Here is a 17,258-nt window from a genome sequence, read left to right as displayed (position 1 = left end):
TTAGGAACACATGGTGAAAAATTACCCCAGCACTGCAATGAGTGTAGTTCCATCAGAGCTGGATGTAGCCCACAGTGCCAGCTTTTAACAACCCATTTTCTGATTTTCATAATTTTAAGAAAGGCATTTTGCATTCAACCTAGTTTTGTTTTATTTACCTGGGATTAAAAACAAAAATCCCTGAAGATTATAACACCACAGGGTTCATTTAGCTAAAACATGCTGGTTTTAAACAGAAAGATAATTGGATTGGTCTTCAGACTCTTCATTTTAAAAAGCACACATGTAGCATCAATACATACCGTCCGCAGAAGTGAGGCAATCCAGCTACATCAGAGGTGGGCAGTAATTTTTGCAAGGGGACCACGTAATGAATTTTGGTATGTGGTCACGGGCTAGCTCCACCCACCAGCCTGGAAGGGGCGGGGTCTGAGGACATTTAAATAGCCACAGCAACCCCAGGCAGCAGCAGGCAACGTGGTAGCAGCAGGACTAGGAGCTGCAAGCCCTTTAAATAGCAGCAATTTAAAGGGCTTATGGCCCCACTGCTATTACGTTGCCTGGTAGCCACCCAGGTGAATGTGGCCATTTAAAGGGCTAGCAACTCCAGCTTCTGCCAAGAAAACACCACGACTGGGAGCCACGAGCTATTTAAATGGGACCCTGCTGCCTGACTCACCAGGTGGAAATTCAGTGGCACGGGAAGCAGGATATAAATAGAAAGCAGCCAGATGCAGGCCACGGGCCAGATCAAAGTGTTAGGTGGGCCGGATGCAGCCCCAAGGCCACGTTTGCCCAGCCCTGAGCTCCACTGGTCGATTTGGGAAGCTCCTGTTTTTTGCAGTCCATCTCTGACTCCTTCCTGCTTCCAGATCTTTTTAGTACCATCCCTGACCACAAAAGTAAAGGCAAAGAGAGTGCTCCCGTGCATTTTTATGCCATGGTTGGTCCCTCATCATCAATGGTTCCAGTAAATCTGAAAAAAAGCTATGAAGTTGGGCTATTTTCAGTGAAGCCCAAGATTTAATGTGGCACCTTGCTCCCTCAGCCTTGTGTGAAATAGCTCTTCCATGCCAGAGTAGAGAAGATCTTACAATGACTGGGACAGGTCCTTCACATCCATCCAACTACTCTGATGCAATGTGATGATTAACAGCAGCTAAGGATCTAGCAGATGGGGAGTGAGATAGAAATGCATCCAAAGCTGACACACGTATCTTTTCTCCACAAAAAGCTCAAAGTGTCCAGCCAAGTTCACAATCCGCCTAAAGCCCCAGTTAGCAGAGACAGGGGAGTAGTCAGCAACCCACTGTCGGTTCTACGTATCCCTAACATGGTCCGCACTGAGGTGTGGGATCCTGCAGCTGCCAGATTGGCTAGTCTGGTTCTGTCCATTGGATGATTATAATCAGCTGCTATGGGCAGTCCCACAGGCTGCAGTGTTCTACCTGCCACTGAGTGGTGCCCATGTAACCACCACGGGGCAGAACCTGGGACTTTTGGAGCTTAGTGTAGGCTCCTCTCCAGCTTGGGCTATAAAGCCGGCTGGCTCTTAGCTTAGGCTGTAGAGCACCCTTGACCTTATCTTTCGCTGTAAGTGGTCTAAATGGACTACATGGAACAGTGAACCACACTAGGTGTGTGGGTTACACCCAGAAAGGTGTGACATCCTAGGCTAGCTTTGAAAATAGCAAAGGGAAGCAAAGGAATCGCTTCTGGCCTGCTCCTTACAGCCGGGTCCCGCGCAAATCAGTAAAAGCAAGAGGGGGACCCACTGGCACCCATTGGAAATGGCTCTACAAAAGTCGGTTTTGGCATGTAGCCCCGAAGGATCACTTCCCGCAGATATCAATCAGAATGAACTCCAGCATCAACATTTCGATATCCCACCAGATGCTGGATTGTTATTGTCCGAGTTCATCAGCGAGCAAATTCTAAGCCACTCAATACAGAAAAGCCAACTACAAGCTGACATCAGCAACATACACATTCAGCAATAAAGTGCCTCTGTTTCAATGTAAATTCCTTGCCTGGTGACCACACCTTGTTGTGGCAGGAAGGTGTATGTGTCCTAGGGGCCAGCAAGCTATGCAGAGAGGAGGATCTGAGCTGGACTGGTCAAAAGTCATGGCCCAGATGAAAAGCAGCACCCCTGTGAGGGGGTGAGCACTACACAAAGCACCTTCCCTGGGGATAAATGTAAGTTGACACAACAAGGTAACCATTCTGGCAAGCACTGCAGGATAGATTCACTTTCAGAAGCTTGCCACGTTCAGATACCTGGAAAATGGCCAACCCAGCCATGTTGTCTCAGAAGTTGATACACTCAACACCACCTCTTCAGTACCTCTGCCTCTTGCTGTGCCTACACATATATTGACGCCAGATGTTTAGATGTGCGACTCAGCACTTAGATGCTATACAATTATGGCCTCATTATAAATAGCACAGACAAAGGAGATGTAATCCATGTCTAGGTGCTTTGTAAAACTGATATTTGACTCTGTCTAGTCAATTGCGCCAAAGGAACCGTTCTACAATTTTATGTTTGTTTGTAAACTTAAAACGATCACCTCCAACTCCAATCCACTCCCATGCCCTCAGCACCCAACCTCCCTCACCCGTAGCACCACTTTATAGCTTGAGAAAACCCATTTGAGTGGTTCTGATGTAAATATTTTTTATTTTGCCTCATGATCAAAACTAGGAAATTCTACGCCAACTTCCACTGAAAGCATACATCTGGACTGAGCTACAAATCCAGTGGAAGTAAAGATTTACCCTCAAAATGCTAATGGACTGCTTGCTAATTGCAGTGCTTCTGCTCAGAACTATTTTCCAATAGTAAAAAGACTCTGTAAAGTGTGGGGCTTTTAACAATATACATGTTTCAGTCTCGTCTCCTATAGTGCCTCCAACTTTCTGCTTAGCAGTACCCTGCAATTTTTGAAATAGCCCCATGAACGGACTGAGCAAATAAGCGCCTCTCAACATGACTGACTTCCTGAAAAACCATCATGTTAGATTCAGGACATGTGGATTTAAGAATTAAAAATCCCTGGATTGCTGCTTGCTTTCTTCTCTGCTCTGAGCCTCTTCTCCTTCCCCTGCTCGTGAAGAAATCCTCTATTTTTTCCCTCCAGATAATTAACACAAAACACACAATGGCAACGTTTCATAGTCAGATTATTAAAAATACAACAGTCCCTCTGATGGTACTTTTTTAGAAAGTACAAGGCAGATGGAAGAATTTGCCATATTTATATATATTTGATTGCCGCCTGCCTGGTGGATTTAGAAAGCATGGGATTTCGGAGTAAACAGGTCTCTTCGGCAAGTGCTCTGCATGTGAAACCGCTGAGTTCTCCTCCTTACACACACGGCTGTGTGCAGGATCACAACATTTCAGCAGGTGTATCATGCTCCCCACTTTCCTCCCCAAAATACCTAGAGCAAATGCCCTCTTGCCCAGGTAACCCCAGAAGCCCCTTGATAGCCTGCTACCCTCCTCCTCTATCAATTACACCTGACATAAACGGTGGGCTAGTTTCCAGTGACACATGTCCGTGTGCCTCCCTCCGTTGTCAAACCCAATAGTAGCAAATACACAAAAGAGGCAGAAAAAGCAAAGAGAAATTTCTTACCTTTTGAAGGTCTTCTTTGTTTGGTTTGTAGAGAAGAGAATGTACCCATTACTGCACCCATTGCAACAGCTACTTGTGAGAGGGTTTTTTTGTTCCACCCCCACCCCCAAAAGAACCACAATCTATTTAGGAAAAAGAGAAAGGAGGAGGGTAAAGGCAAAGCACTGCAGCTCAACGTTCAGCAAGCGTTAAGCTTTGAGATTTTTTTTTTTCAGTCAACACACATGCACTGACTCACAGCCGGCTGCACTGTTATTATTCAAAACAGCTCCCCATCAAAATTTAAATGCTAGATAGATTCCCTCAGACCAGAGCTGGCAGCAGATGTATCAAAATATTTACTGGAGCACAGCCACATAAATACACAGGCTAATTCTTCTTCTCTTTCCCTTATGGCTCCAACCAGCAGCCTGTAGGTCTACAGAGAAAGCATCAATGCATCTCTCCCAGTGCATACTAAACTACAGTTCTGTAGGCATAGTAAGGATCTCAGGAGGATGCTGGGGACCGAGGCTGTGTACCAATCATGAATGAATGAAAATCTACTCTGTGAAAAACAGTAGTGAACTGGCTGTCAAAGTCGCAGCTGTGGAGAATGCATGCTCCTGCTTCTTAATACTGTCTTATGAAAAGATAGAAAACAACATTCGCTTAAACTCTTCCGAGGCACGGAAAGGAAACAAGTGTGCATTGGGAGGGGAAGATAGTCAATTTCAACACAGCCACTCTCCATACACTTTCTGATATGTCAGATGTACGGGAAATGCAGTTGCTGACAACCTAATTCTATGCAACTCACAAAGCATGCATGTGAGAGAGAGAGACTCACACACGCTTTGGATATAAAAACCAGCATATCATTGAAGCAAACTCCTGTGTGTGTCAGGTTTTCTCGCTGGGATTTTCTTTTTAAAAAACCTGATCCAGGACATAATGTTGCACTACATTAAGTTATACAGATCGCTAGGTTTACACTGAACATGGGGAAAGGGAGGCAGAGAAAGAGTTAACTCCTTAACAGGTACTTGTCAGAAGAAGAATTGGAATCCACAGATGGTGTCTTAGAGGAAAGCAACATCTGTGCAAATATTACATTTGTTTGAGGAAATCCATTATTACATTGCAGAGAAAAAGTATATTGTCCCAAGGGGCTTCCTTTGCTTTTCTGTAGTTCTTGAATAAAGACTTCATCAAATTCATCTGCAAATCAGAAATACTAAAAGCCATTTTTACTGGTGATAAAACATTTGGAGAGTTGATATTCAAGTACTTCCTGCTCTGCATTTCTTGCATGCACCAATATATCTATAGCCCTTGTGTCTATCAGGATACAGCTCTCATTTAGTGCTTGATCAGAATCCATTCATGGAAAAATGGAGATTTTGGTTCATTTGGTCTTTGTTTTACAACTTCAATCAGGAGTACTCGTACTTTTTAGAGGACTTTTTTTTTTTTTTTTTTTTAAGAAATAGGACCTTGTTATCTTAGCACCATGCTCATGGAAGGCACATCTGAGCTGACAACAGAAATCATGCTATTGCACTATTTCCCCTTCCACAGGGGTGAATCAAGTATTTGGGGTATGTAGGGGTGGGGTTGTGAGCTCAAAAAGGTGTGTTTTATTTGGACCTATTGTCCTCCTTTGGGATCTTCTGGCAAGTTGTCGCATAGCTGAGATCTTGGGACTGGTAGATCCTACCATCTGATAGTCTAGCTCTAGGTTTCTCCAAGTTGCATTGTCCTTGAGGAGTGTACCTGTCTCAGAGGGCGAAGGAATCATAGAATCATAGAGCTGGAAGAGACCTCAGGAGGTCATCGAGTCCAGCCCCCAGCCCAAAGCAGGACAAACCCCATATAAATCATCCCAGCCAGGGCTTTGTCAAGCCGGGACTTAAAAACCTCTAGGGATGGAGATTCCACCCCCACCCTAGGTAACCCATCCCAGTGCTTCCCTACACTCCTTTTAAAGTAGTTTTTCCTAATATCCAACCTAGACCTTCCCCATTGTAACTTGAGCCCATTGCTCCCCATTCTGCCATCTGTCATGACTGAGAACTGCCTCTCTCCATCCCCTTTAGAACCTCCCTTCGTGTAGTTGAAGGCTGCTATCAAATCCCCCCTCACTCTTCTCTTCTGCAGACTAAATAAGCCCAAATCCCTCAGCCTCTCCTTATAAGTCATGTGCTCCAGCCCCCTAATCATTTTTCTTGTCCTCTGCTGGACTCTCTCCAATGCATCCTCATCCTTTCTGTAATGGGGGGAGGGCAGAATTGGATGCAATACTCCAGATGTGGCCTCTCCAGTGCCAAATAAGGGGGAATATGACAGAGCATGGGAGATGTTCCATTCTCCTTCAGGTATACAGGCTTTGTAATAAACATTTACATCATTTTTATTTAAATGTTACCCAATCAAACACCTCCTTATGGAGCAACTGCTTCACACACATGTTTCAGAGGAAACAAGATCTTAGTCCACTCAGAGCTCTACGTGCACCAGAATTTTGATTCTGGAGGAAGTCAATGTCTTTCAATTTAAGTTTTCTTCCGTGAGAAGATGCATTGCTCTATGTGACTATCATCAGGGTTCCCACATCAGAAACATGCTCCCACATCCATCAGGGCAGGTGTGATGGGCACACCAATAAGTACAGGGCAGTTACTGTTGTCCATCAGCATCTGGTGCTGGTACCTCTGAAGAGCTAGTTGGTCATGTGGTTTTGGTTCTCTGTGTTTTCAGTTTCTTCTACAACTCCCCTGACTCTACGATGGACAAGGAGGAACCAAACTGCCTGCCTCTACTGGGAGCTAATCCAAACCTAGGGAAGGAAACAAGAGCTGTTAACACAGACTGCCGTCACCAGCCAACAACCACAAAAGTGTGTTCAGAGCAATAGGGAGCGATGACAACCGGGTGTCTAAGAACCAGAATCAGACAAGACAGGGACCAAGCCACAGAGAAGCCTGGGCAGTAAAAAAAGAGGAAAGTGAACAGACTAGAGAGGGAGAGGAAATAAAGAGCACAATGAGTGAGATTAAGAGAGAGAGAGGAAACCACAAGATTGAGGACAGTTAAAAATAACCCAATAATTTCCTTATATTAGTTGCCCTCAAAACCATCTTCTGATGTTGACACAGGGCTGCTCTGTGACAGGGAAGGAGGAAACAATCTCTTCAAGATGTGGATTTCACAATGAAAAGCTAGATCAAGTTGTTGCTTTCCAAACTCAATGAGCAATTGCTCCTGCCACATCGTTCAGACACGAAACCATACACGAGTCTACACAGTGAGTCACCCGTCATGAAAAACAACATTACCGATGTAAGTGCTCTAAAGTGAATCGTCACAAAAAGCTAAACTAATTATAAAAAGAGATGCCACAAGGAAAGCCAGATGGAAATTAACTTGCTTCAGAATTCCTCCTGACACATATTGGAGCCGGTCCAGGAGGAAAGCATAGACTGATAGAGACGGATCAGCCCCTGCCCATATAGAGAAATTACAAGGAAGGAGATGTTGGCTGATAGGAGCCCATATTCATTACTCCTTGAAACGGGAACAAGGTTTTTCTCTTACCTAAGAAATCAACACTGACATTTTTTGTGTGTGAGAAATAAAAACATTCCCCTGAATTGGGGAAGCCAGGTCCTGTGCATAGCCTTTGATTGTGTGGTGTGCAAAGTGGCAGAACAGATGCCGAGAGTATTACGCCGGAAGAATCCTCTGACACACAAGCACCCACAGCATAAGTCTCATAAAAGCAGGACCTCCAAGTACAAACACATGCCAAGCTTGAATGCATCTCTGCATCTGGCATATGGACATAATAGGCAGAAATTTTATTTTTGCCAAGATGAGTTTGGAGAGTAACTGAGTGAAGAGGTAAATATTTGCTTGAGATTTCACAAATGCTAATGTTCTCCTCCACAGTCTACCATGTATTGTTGCATACATTCAGAGCATCTCCAGCCAAGATAAGTGAAAATCTTTGCATGGCACTGCACTTGAGAAGTATTAATGGTCCTGGTTTTTAAATGAACACCCTATATGGCAAATGCAGTCAGAGATTCTGAAAAAATAGCCTTGTGGAATCTAGCTGGAGCCAACTGGGATGCTCTCTTTTGCATACTGTGTTCTAATTGGCTAGTGCTCTTCCAGGCCTCATGTAACTCTTGCTGGTTTCCTTAGAGATTGGTGCTGACCTGTTGCATGACTATCCTACCAGCTACTAGATCACCAAAATGTAATTCTTACACACTATGAAAGAGTATTGGTGATATTAACCCCTTTGCTGCATTTAACCTGGCAGCTTACTTCTGTGCTACCACTAGGCAATGCCATAACATTTCACAGCGTAACTGATGTTTGTTGGTGGAACATAGCCGGTAGGTTTGGCCACAGTGAGGCAGTTAACTACAGTTCACTACATGTAAATATAGTGGCAGTAGTTGCAGAATTAAATTAATATTGGCATGATCCAAGTACTCTGATGGGGGTAATAAGCTTTCCTCCAACTGTGGGAAAAGTCCTTTCATGGCTGAAAATTGCAGGAACAAGGCAATGGGATCATGTCTGTCAGAGGATGAGATCCTGTTCTCATTGAAGACACTTGGCGTTTTACTATGGTTTTATAGGAGGGGAGACCAGACCCTTATTGTGCATGGCTCTAGCAACCGGTTTGCAGTGTTTCGCTGCTATGTCTGGGGTGAGGGAAGGTCTGCTACCATTGCCTCGTCTAGTTCCAGACCTTTGCCAAATGGCTCCAAAAGCATCCATTTCCAGGGACTAAAACTGGAACAGCCCCCTAGAGCACGGGCCAAACATCCACTTGTTTCTGTAAACAAAAGGGGGCATCTGGAACATTCAGTCCTGGCTCAGTGCAAGAAAAGAACGTCCCAGAAAAAGTCGGGATGCTAAAATCTCTGACACTTGAGAAATGATTTCACCCACAGTATAATAATGTCAACTGACATAACAGGAACACACACAAAACCTAAAGTCAAGCCATTCATGCCAGACCTGACTCTCTCAGTGGACTAAATGAAGGTGCCTCCATTCAGATTTAGGTGACACACCACCGCTGTCTGTTGAATACTTGGGATATTGGAGTAGCGACGTTCAGATTGTTGCTGGACTTTGCTTCCATTCGCCCAGCCCGAATGGCCCTTTTTTCTTACACTGTGACTCTGTTCCAGGAGGGTATTCTAGGCCCATGTCACATGCTAGGCCTGATCCAGAAGTAACTCCTCTTTGAAGGATAGGAGAACTTGTTCTCTTGGGGATTGCCTGTGGCTGCCGGTCCTCAGCACATATGAGGCTACAGCCTCTGCTGAGGCGAAGCTGGGAGCCCAGAGACAAAGAGGCAGTGGTTTGAGTTGCCATAGTTGGTATCAATATAGAACTGCCAGTGGGCATAACTTCAGTTCTGTCCCCTGACCTGCGTCTTCGGCAGATGCTTGCAAGTAGGAACCCACAAGGCTCCTAGAAATACCACTCTGTCCCGGGACACAGCTTCCTGGGTATGAACTGCCCTGGAATGCCCCAGCAGCATAGCTGTGGCTGTTTCTGGTATTATTCTAAAGATCATTAATTCTATATCATTTGGCACAGTTACTTGCACGCCATCTGAGATGACAGACATACAGATGCAGCTGCTACTCATGACTCGCTGTCCCTGCCCCTACATCCCTGCCCTCACTTCCTTTTCCATTTGATTTTTAAATAGTCCATAGACAGGGACGATTGACTTCTTTTAAAAATCAAGAATGGGGAAAACAATGTACTGCCTTTTTTTTTTTTAAGAGACGGAAATGATCATTTCTGTTGCTTAGCAAATGTGTAATTGATAGTTGTCTTAGATTCACTGGGCTAGTTCCTCCCCCTTTTGATCCCAGGCCTGAGTCTGAGCCGAGGCTGTTCCATGGAACTAGCAGAAGCCCTTGTGAACAATGAGCCATGTGGTTTCCATTACTATAGAACCAGAATTCATTACTTGTTTTAGTGCAGATAAGAAATCTATTCTAGGATTGCATACAATTCAGTACGCTTATGTTGCAGCAAGAGAGGTTTAGGTTGGACATTAGGAAAAACTTCCTAACTGTCAGGGTGGTTAAACACTGGGGCTACGTCTACATTGGCATCCCTTTCCGGAAAAGGGATGCTAATGTGATGAGTCGGAATTGCAAATCCGGAGGATTTCTTATTCCTACTTTCAAGGGCCTATTTTCCGAAGAATCGCGTCTAGACTGGCGCTTTTCTCCGGCTTATCCCCAAGCCGGAAAAAAGCGGCAGCCATGTAAATGCAAATGCCGTGGGGGATATTTAAATCCCCCGTGGATTTGCAATTCCGACTCGTCACATTAGCATCCCTTTTCCGGAAAGGGATGCCAATGTAGACGTAGCCTGGGATAAATTGCCTTAGAAAGTTGTGGAATCTCCATCACTGGAGATATTTAAGAGCAGGTTGCATAAACATTGATCAGGGATGATCTAGATGGTGCTTAGTCCCGCCGTGAGGGCAGGGGACTGGACTTGATGACCTCTTGAGGTGCCTTCCAGTTCTAGTGTTCTATGATTCTATGATCTGGTTCTATGTCCAAACCTCATGCATTGTAGGATCACATAATCCAGGAGCCCAGCCCCAGGGAGCACGTAGCTGCAGATGGACATCTACAGGCAAAAACATCTGGTCAAGAATAGTCCTCGCACTAGAGGTGATCTCGAGAACTCAGAGAAGAAACAGTTGGTTGCAGGCCCTTTGCGACTATCTGGGTTCCTTTTTCAGTTGTCTAGGCAGAATCCATTACACGATTGTACAGCAATTCAGGTCTGGAAAATGTGAACCTACAGCTCTAACACAGCACACACCTAACTGGCAATGTTAAGCAGATTACCCATGGAACCAACCACAAAAGGCATCAGGTATATTTCAGGTATAGAGGTGAAATATAAAGATTAATTAATGTTGTAACACAAGGTTTACAGGTCTCAGGGCTATTTAGATGAGCCAAATTAGGCTTCAGGATAAATTAGTTATAAAGACAAATTTGCATAAGTAAGTTAATAATAAATCTGATGAGCTTGTGTGTCTGTTTGTGATATGCTGCTGGTTCATTAATAACTGCTGCATTTGGATAATGTCTGTGAGAAGTCAGTAGACACCACAAAATGATCATTGGTAGCCAAGGGGAAATGGCAGAGACTTGCTTAATTTAGAGGCCTGCTACTGTGGTTATAACAATGTTAATCATTAAAAGGGGAGCTAGCAAACAGGAGCCACTAACTGGAGTTTTGGGAGGGAGTTCTACAGGTGGTGGAGGAGTTATTACATGACTCTTGGGATAAGTAGCTGTCCATAGTGTGTGACTCGTGGTGTCCTCTCACGCTGAAAATACCTCTCTATGGGTGGGAACTCCAGTTATTAGGAAAAGACAGATGTCAGTAATGGGAGACTTTTCATCTTATAAAAAGGAGACTAAGGAGGTATACAATAAAGGTGTATAAAATCATGACTGGTGTGGAAAAAATAAATGTGAAAAAGTTATTTATTTGCTCCCTTAACGAAAGGACTAGGGTGATACCAAACAAAATTAATAGGTAGGAGATTTAACCAACAAAAGGAAATATTTCTTCAGGGAATATACAGTCAACCTGCGGAACTCCTTGCCAGAGGACGTTGTGATGGCCAAGATTTTTACAAGGTTCATTCCCTCTGGGGCACCTGGAATTGGCCACTGTCAGAAGTCAGGACACTGGGCTAGATGGACCTTTGGCCTGACTCAGTATGGCCGTTCTTATAAGCTAATGAGCTGGCCTATGAAAAATAGGGGTGCCCCAAATGTTGTGGGGTATGAAAATCAAATTAGGGAAAAGGAAAATTAAAGCCTTCTTAAAAATATATCCTCCCTCCCCCCGTTGGGCATCACCTTTAACACATTAGAAATGCTCTAACCCAGGACTGCTTGTCTGGGTGGGGGTGGGGCATTGGGGAGGAAGAAGGTGAGGAAGAGCTCTTTACGCTTTTTCCTGCAAGGGATGCTGGCCGTTATGGCGATATTATGCTTTCTGTAATGGTCTCCTCTCCCCTTTACCTTAGCATAGCACAGGACTACTCAACTTTGGCAGCCCTGGGGGCCACAGTGATACTCACAGCACATGCAGAGGGCCTCAACTTAAGTGTGGTTGCATAGACATGCAAATATATATGCAAATATATGCAAATAGCGTCTTTCACACTGACGGGAATGAATACAAAGATTAACGCGAAACTACATGACTCGCTGGCCCCATTTAAGTCAGTTCTGCTGAGATTAATAAAATGCAATAGTTACCCGCTTTCCACCCATATGACAGCACTTTTAATATGCAATGACAGTCTAATGAATTTAACTACTAAAACGCACATCAACAGAAGACCATTATAGTCACTACGTTTTTGTTTTGGCTCCCTTCCATGAGCTGCTTGTTGCCCCAAACTGCACCGCGGGATGCAAACACGTATTGAGTAGCCCTGTTTAGAGTGTGTATTCTTTTGTTGGCTTCCACAAATAGTTATATTGAAAGAACACTATTTAATTTCTCTTGTTCATTACAGAGTCCCCGTTGTATTGATAATCTTTCTACTGTAATCTGCTTGGGGGCTAAACTCTCCCATATTATAGGTGCAAACCCTCCTACTTGGTTAACGTAACCCATAACTATAGATAAGGCAACATCAAGGAAGTCCTCCCTTTGTGGGCTGTGAAAAGGAGCAACACTTTGCACACAAAATGTAATCCTCCCTCAAGCCTCTTTCTGTATTTGCTGAAACCTACAAAAGGAACAGGACTTGCTTTCCAGTCCATGCACAGCTCCTACACTGCTCAGTCTGATTTCCATTTGTTTGTTGCATGTCACTGTGTCACTGAAGGCTCCTGGCCTCCAAGCTCATCTCGCCTCTTCGTGCTCAGCTGCCAGCTCTTTTGAATCTTCCACCCTCTCTGTAAATCATATGATTTGCCTTTGCTCTTACACAGTTTCATATGCTTCTTTTAATTCCCCCTCTTTAAAACAGACCAGTCACCAATGCAACATCCTTACATTGGGCCTCCACACAGCAGGGCTTGACTTGAAATAAGCTACGCAAATTGAGCTACGTCAATTGCGTAGCTTATTCCAAAATAGCTTATTTTGAAATTAGGCTATTTCACCATGGCACTTATTTCAAAATAGAGCACTCTTCCTCTGACTTCTCTTCCTCCTCATACAACGAGGGTTACAGGAGTCAAAGTAAGAAGTCCTCCAGCTTGACAGTATGACGACATTATTTTGAAATAACTGCCTGCTGTGTAGATGCAGACTAAGTTATTTCGGAATAGCACTAGTTATTTTGAAATAGTGTTGCAGTGTAGACGTATCCCCATAGAGCTAAACTGTGGGCAACGTTCAAGATAAAGAAAGCCCTGATCTGCCACTGGGAAACAGACAGAATGGAGGAGGCAAATCTTAATCAGACAGTGTATTTTTGTAGCAATGTGCCTATTTGGAACTCCATTGACTTCATTGAAGTTCCATTCCAGTCCAGCTGATAGGCCATCAAATGCAAGTGGGAGGTGGGAACAAATGTGCTATTAAGGAGAGCGATACTGATGACTGTTTCACAGAAGGAGAGGCGATAGGAGGGAGAAAAGTAAAGAGATGGGCAGGAATAGATGGTGCGAGAACTTAGTAAGGATGAGGACAAGAGGACTGAACTTGACAGAGAAGGGGAGAGCGCCAAAGGAAGGATCTAAAAAAAAAACCAATTGGCTGTATCTAGACTGGCCAGTTTTTCCGGAAAATCAGCCGCTTTTCTGGAAAAACTTGCCAGCTGTCTACACTGGCCGCTTGAATTTCCGCAGAAGCACTGACTTCCTACTGTATGAAATCAGTGCTTCTTGCGGATATACTATTTTGCTCCCATTCAGGCAAAAGTCTCTTTTGCGCAAAAGGGCCAGTGTAGACAGCTCAGATTTGTTTTCCACAAAAAGGCCCCAATCGCGAAAATGGCGATCGGGGCGTTTTTTGCAGAAAAGCGCATCTAGATTGGCACGGACGCTTTTCCGCAAAAAGTGCTTTTGCGGAAGAGCGTCCGTACCAATCTAGACACTCTGTTCCAAAAATGCTTTTAACGGAAAACTTTTCCATTAAAAGCATTTCCGGAAAATCATGCCAATCTAGACGCAGCCCTTGGGTTGGGTGCCACAAAATGATTTTGCTAGCAGAGATTTGTAGAGATCTGGTGAAGAGCATGCAAGGAGCACACTGTAGCATTCAAAGTGGGACAAGGCTTCTGCTATTGAACCTGTAGGCAAAGGATGGAGCATAGTGAGACACGGTGAAGGAAAAAGCTGACACCATAGATGCTCTGTGGGATCCGTACCCCAAATGGTGAGTTTACAAGATCTGTACACTTCATGTGGATAGGCTGACGACTAGTGCATTGAAACAAATTTAGGCCTTGTCTCTTTCAGCCCAAGCCGCAAAACAGCATGCTTGGCTGGGCTTCCATGAATGGGGTGGATCCCACCAGAAAAACATGACCCTGGTCCTGGGGTAAAGGAAAAGCCTAGGGAGGAGGTTGGGGGACTCAGCTGAAGGCATATGAAACTGGCTCCATGTAAGGGATTGGCTGTGCCTAGGTTAGGTAAAAGTGATCCCACCCACCCATAAGAACGGCCATACTGGGTCAGACCAAAGGTCCATCTAGCCTAGATCCTGTCTGACAGCAGTGGCCAGAGCCAGGGGCCTCCAGAGGGAATGAACAGAACAGGGAATCATCAAGCGATCAAGCGTCAGAGTGCAGTGCTCAATCCGGGGTGGACTCTGACTTTCTAGGAAGGATGGTCGGTGTGTGCACACGCATGGGGCTGGGCTCCAGGACTCCTTTGCCATCCTGGGAACCCTCCCCCACACCTGTCGTTTTCAAAACAAGCATGGACAGGCATGGAGAAAGAAGACAGAGGAGTCACTCTTGACAGCAGGTTTGTGAGCCAGTGGATCTTGTCTGGCAGCAATGGGCCAAGATGGGAGTTGTGTCTTGTTGCTCAGTTTTAGGTGACAACAGCAACCTTTGGATCCCACAGCTGCTCCCACGCTGCCATGAAACAGAGCATCAGAAGGAAAAAGCTCTCATTGCAGGGGTGAAACCTGCTTTTTGGGTCCGTCCCCCCAGACGTTTGCCTGAGCACTGTACAGAGCCTTTTGTTTTTGTTTGCAAATTCTGCCTCCTTTAATTTTTCAAGTGACTCTTGACACTAAACCAGGAAACGATGTGACATAATGGCTTGGCTCTGGATAATGCACATGGGGAAGCATGGAGAAGCATCACTAGCTGCCAGCAGCACCAAAAAGCTGTTGTCAGGTAACACCAATAAGCAATTCAGACAGATTCCTATGGGAGTGAGGGAGGGAGGTTGAAGAGGATCTTTGGTGATGAGGGACAAAAGGGCATCCTAAAACCCTTTGGTTACGTCTACACTGGCATGATTTTCCGGAAATGCTTTTAACGGAAAAGTTTTCCGTTAAAAGCATTTTCGGAAAAGCACGTCTAGATTGACAGGACGCTTTTCCGGAAAAGCACTTTTTGCGGCAAAGCGTCCATGGCCAATCTAGATGCGCTTTTCCGCAAAAAAGCCCCGATCGTCATTTTCGCGATCGGGGCTTTTTTGCGGAAAACACTACTGTGCTGTCTACACTGGCCCTTTTCCAGAACAGTTTTCCGGAAAAAGACTTTTGCCCGAATGGGAGCAGCATAGTTTTTCTGGAAAAGCACTGGTGATTTTACGTTGGATCATCAGTGCTTTTCCAGAAATTCAAGCGGCCAGTGTAGACAGCTGGCAAGTTTTTCCGGAAAAGCAGCTGATTTTCCGGAATAACTTGCCAGTATAGACACAGACCACATGTACCAAGAACAGAGCAGGGGCAGCAGCAAATGGCAAAGGACAAGATGGCAGTTCAGTCCCCGTGTATCTGTTCAGTCCTGTGTGCATCACTGAAACTGCCAGCTGCTTTCTGTGAAGTAGCCGCTTGTCTGTCAGAAGTTGCCCAAACATCACCAACAGGTATCAGAGGACAGTAGTGACCAGTGAAGCATTTCTGTGCTACTCCTCACTGATTCTCTAACTCTTCCTATGTATGGATTTAGCCTCACAATATGGCTGTCAGGTAGGAAAGAAATGCAGCTGTTTTTCAATGGGGAAAACGGAGGCACAGAATTACAGGAAGTCTCCAACGTCCAAACGGGTTGTGTTCCAAAAGTTGGTAATTTGGAACTTGGAATATATATTCTGATAGAAACAATGTTATAAAATGGCAGTTAGGTTCCCAGGCTAGCCCACAAAAAGCCCATTTAATCCATAATGTAGTTGAAATATGGTAGATCTGCAAAGAAAAAATAGTAGAAACAAGTTTTTTTTTTAATTTATGCTTGAACGCTGGTGCTTGAGGAAAGGTTTAGATAGAAGAGGATGAGAAGGTAGGTGGAAATTCTGAAGAGGACTTCTGGGCATCCCTTGAGTGCCACTCGCTTTCCTGCCCTGCCTCCCCATGTGTCATCTCCTGTAGCCAGTCTCATTGCCCCAACTCACCAGCAGGCAGCGAGCAGAATAAGTGTGGGCTGGAGGACTCTGGAGGAGCTGAGGTGGCCATGCAGCTGGAGGCTGGAGTGAAGCCCAGTACTCCTCCGGAGTCCTCTCGCCAGCACTTGTGCTGCTCTCCACCACCTGCGTCTCCTGCAAGCTCCCCTGAAGCCAGGGATATCCTTACCCCTATGCAGAATATGCAATTGCGCACAGCCTCTGAAAAACATGGGGTGCCATTGCCCATCTCTTCCTATCCCTGCCTGATGCTGTGCTTCCTCCAGAGAGGATCTAGTTAAGGTAACAGTAACAGCGCCTGTCAGAGCTATTAGCAGAACACTGAACCTGAGAAAGAACCATTCAAGTGGTAATGAAGCCATCAACAGGCATTTGCCAACCCCAGGTACAAGCTGCCAGTTTCTGAATTTACTGTGCTAGTCGGCAGGACCTGAGTTTAAAATTTGCATTAAAAATATCTCATTGGCGTGTTGCTGAACATTATTAAATCACAGCTCTGCACAATCATCCCTACCCCCGACTGCAGGTGGGCATAGGGGCATTAGCTTCATAGCACTGAGTAGGGCCCCATAAAATCTAAGCCCATACCTGCCTGAGGCTGCACGGGAGCTTTTTTTGTATGTACGGCTGCTTGTAAGTCGGATGTTTGTAACTTGGGGAGTGCCCGTAAGAAGACTAGCCCCCCCCATGACAATTCTGTTCATTCAATTCCCAGTCCTGCACTTCACCCACAAGGCTACATTGCAAAACTCCTGTGTCATCATGTGTGAGCTGAGAGAGAGAATGTTTATGCATGGACGAATAACTTGTGCATTCGGCAACATTTAACTTTTAACAGGGTGTTAGGAATCATTAACAAAGGGATAGAGAATAAGTCAGAGAATATCTTATCGCCCTTATATAAAACCATAGTACGCCCACATCTTGAATACTGCATACAGATGTGGGCTCCTCAACTCACAAAAGATATACTGGCATTGGAAAAGGTTCAGAGAAGGGC

At 44.9% G+C, this 17,258-nt stretch overlaps 1 protein-coding gene and 1 long non-coding RNA gene across 3 annotated transcripts in view; both read right to left on the bottom strand.

Moving 5' to 3' along the window:
* Positions 1–3,971, bottom strand: part of KCNIP1 (potassium voltage-gated channel interacting protein 1) — a 464,782-nt gene extending 460,811 nt beyond the window's left edge. For both annotated transcript variants that reach the window (XM_006115769.5, XM_014569863.4), the window contains exon 1: positions 3,645–3,971. In XM_006115769.5, the coding sequence (XP_006115831.1) occupies positions 3,645–3,705 (61 nt within the window). In that variant the 5' untranslated portion in view covers positions 3,706–3,971. The remainder of the gene's footprint in view (positions 1–3,644) is intronic.
* Positions 3,972–4,526: 555 nt separating this feature from the next.
* LOC149523524 (uncharacterized) overlaps positions 4,527–17,258 on the bottom strand; it is a 261,842-nt gene continuing 249,110 nt past the window's right edge. The window contains exon 2 of the long non-coding RNA XR_016346984.1: positions 4,527–6,462. This is a non-coding gene — a long non-coding RNA (uncharacterized LOC149523524). The remainder of the gene's footprint in view (positions 6,463–17,258) is intronic.

Source organism: Pelodiscus sinensis, chromosome 16 (genome assembly GCF_052426305.1).
Source record: "Pelodiscus sinensis isolate ZL-2025 chromosome 16, ASM5242630v1, whole genome shotgun sequence".
NCBI lineage: Eukaryota > Metazoa > Chordata > Testudines > Trionychidae > Pelodiscus > Pelodiscus sinensis.
The sequence above is the reverse complement of the archived record's forward strand: the minus strand, read 5'-3'. Positions and strand labels throughout refer to the sequence as shown.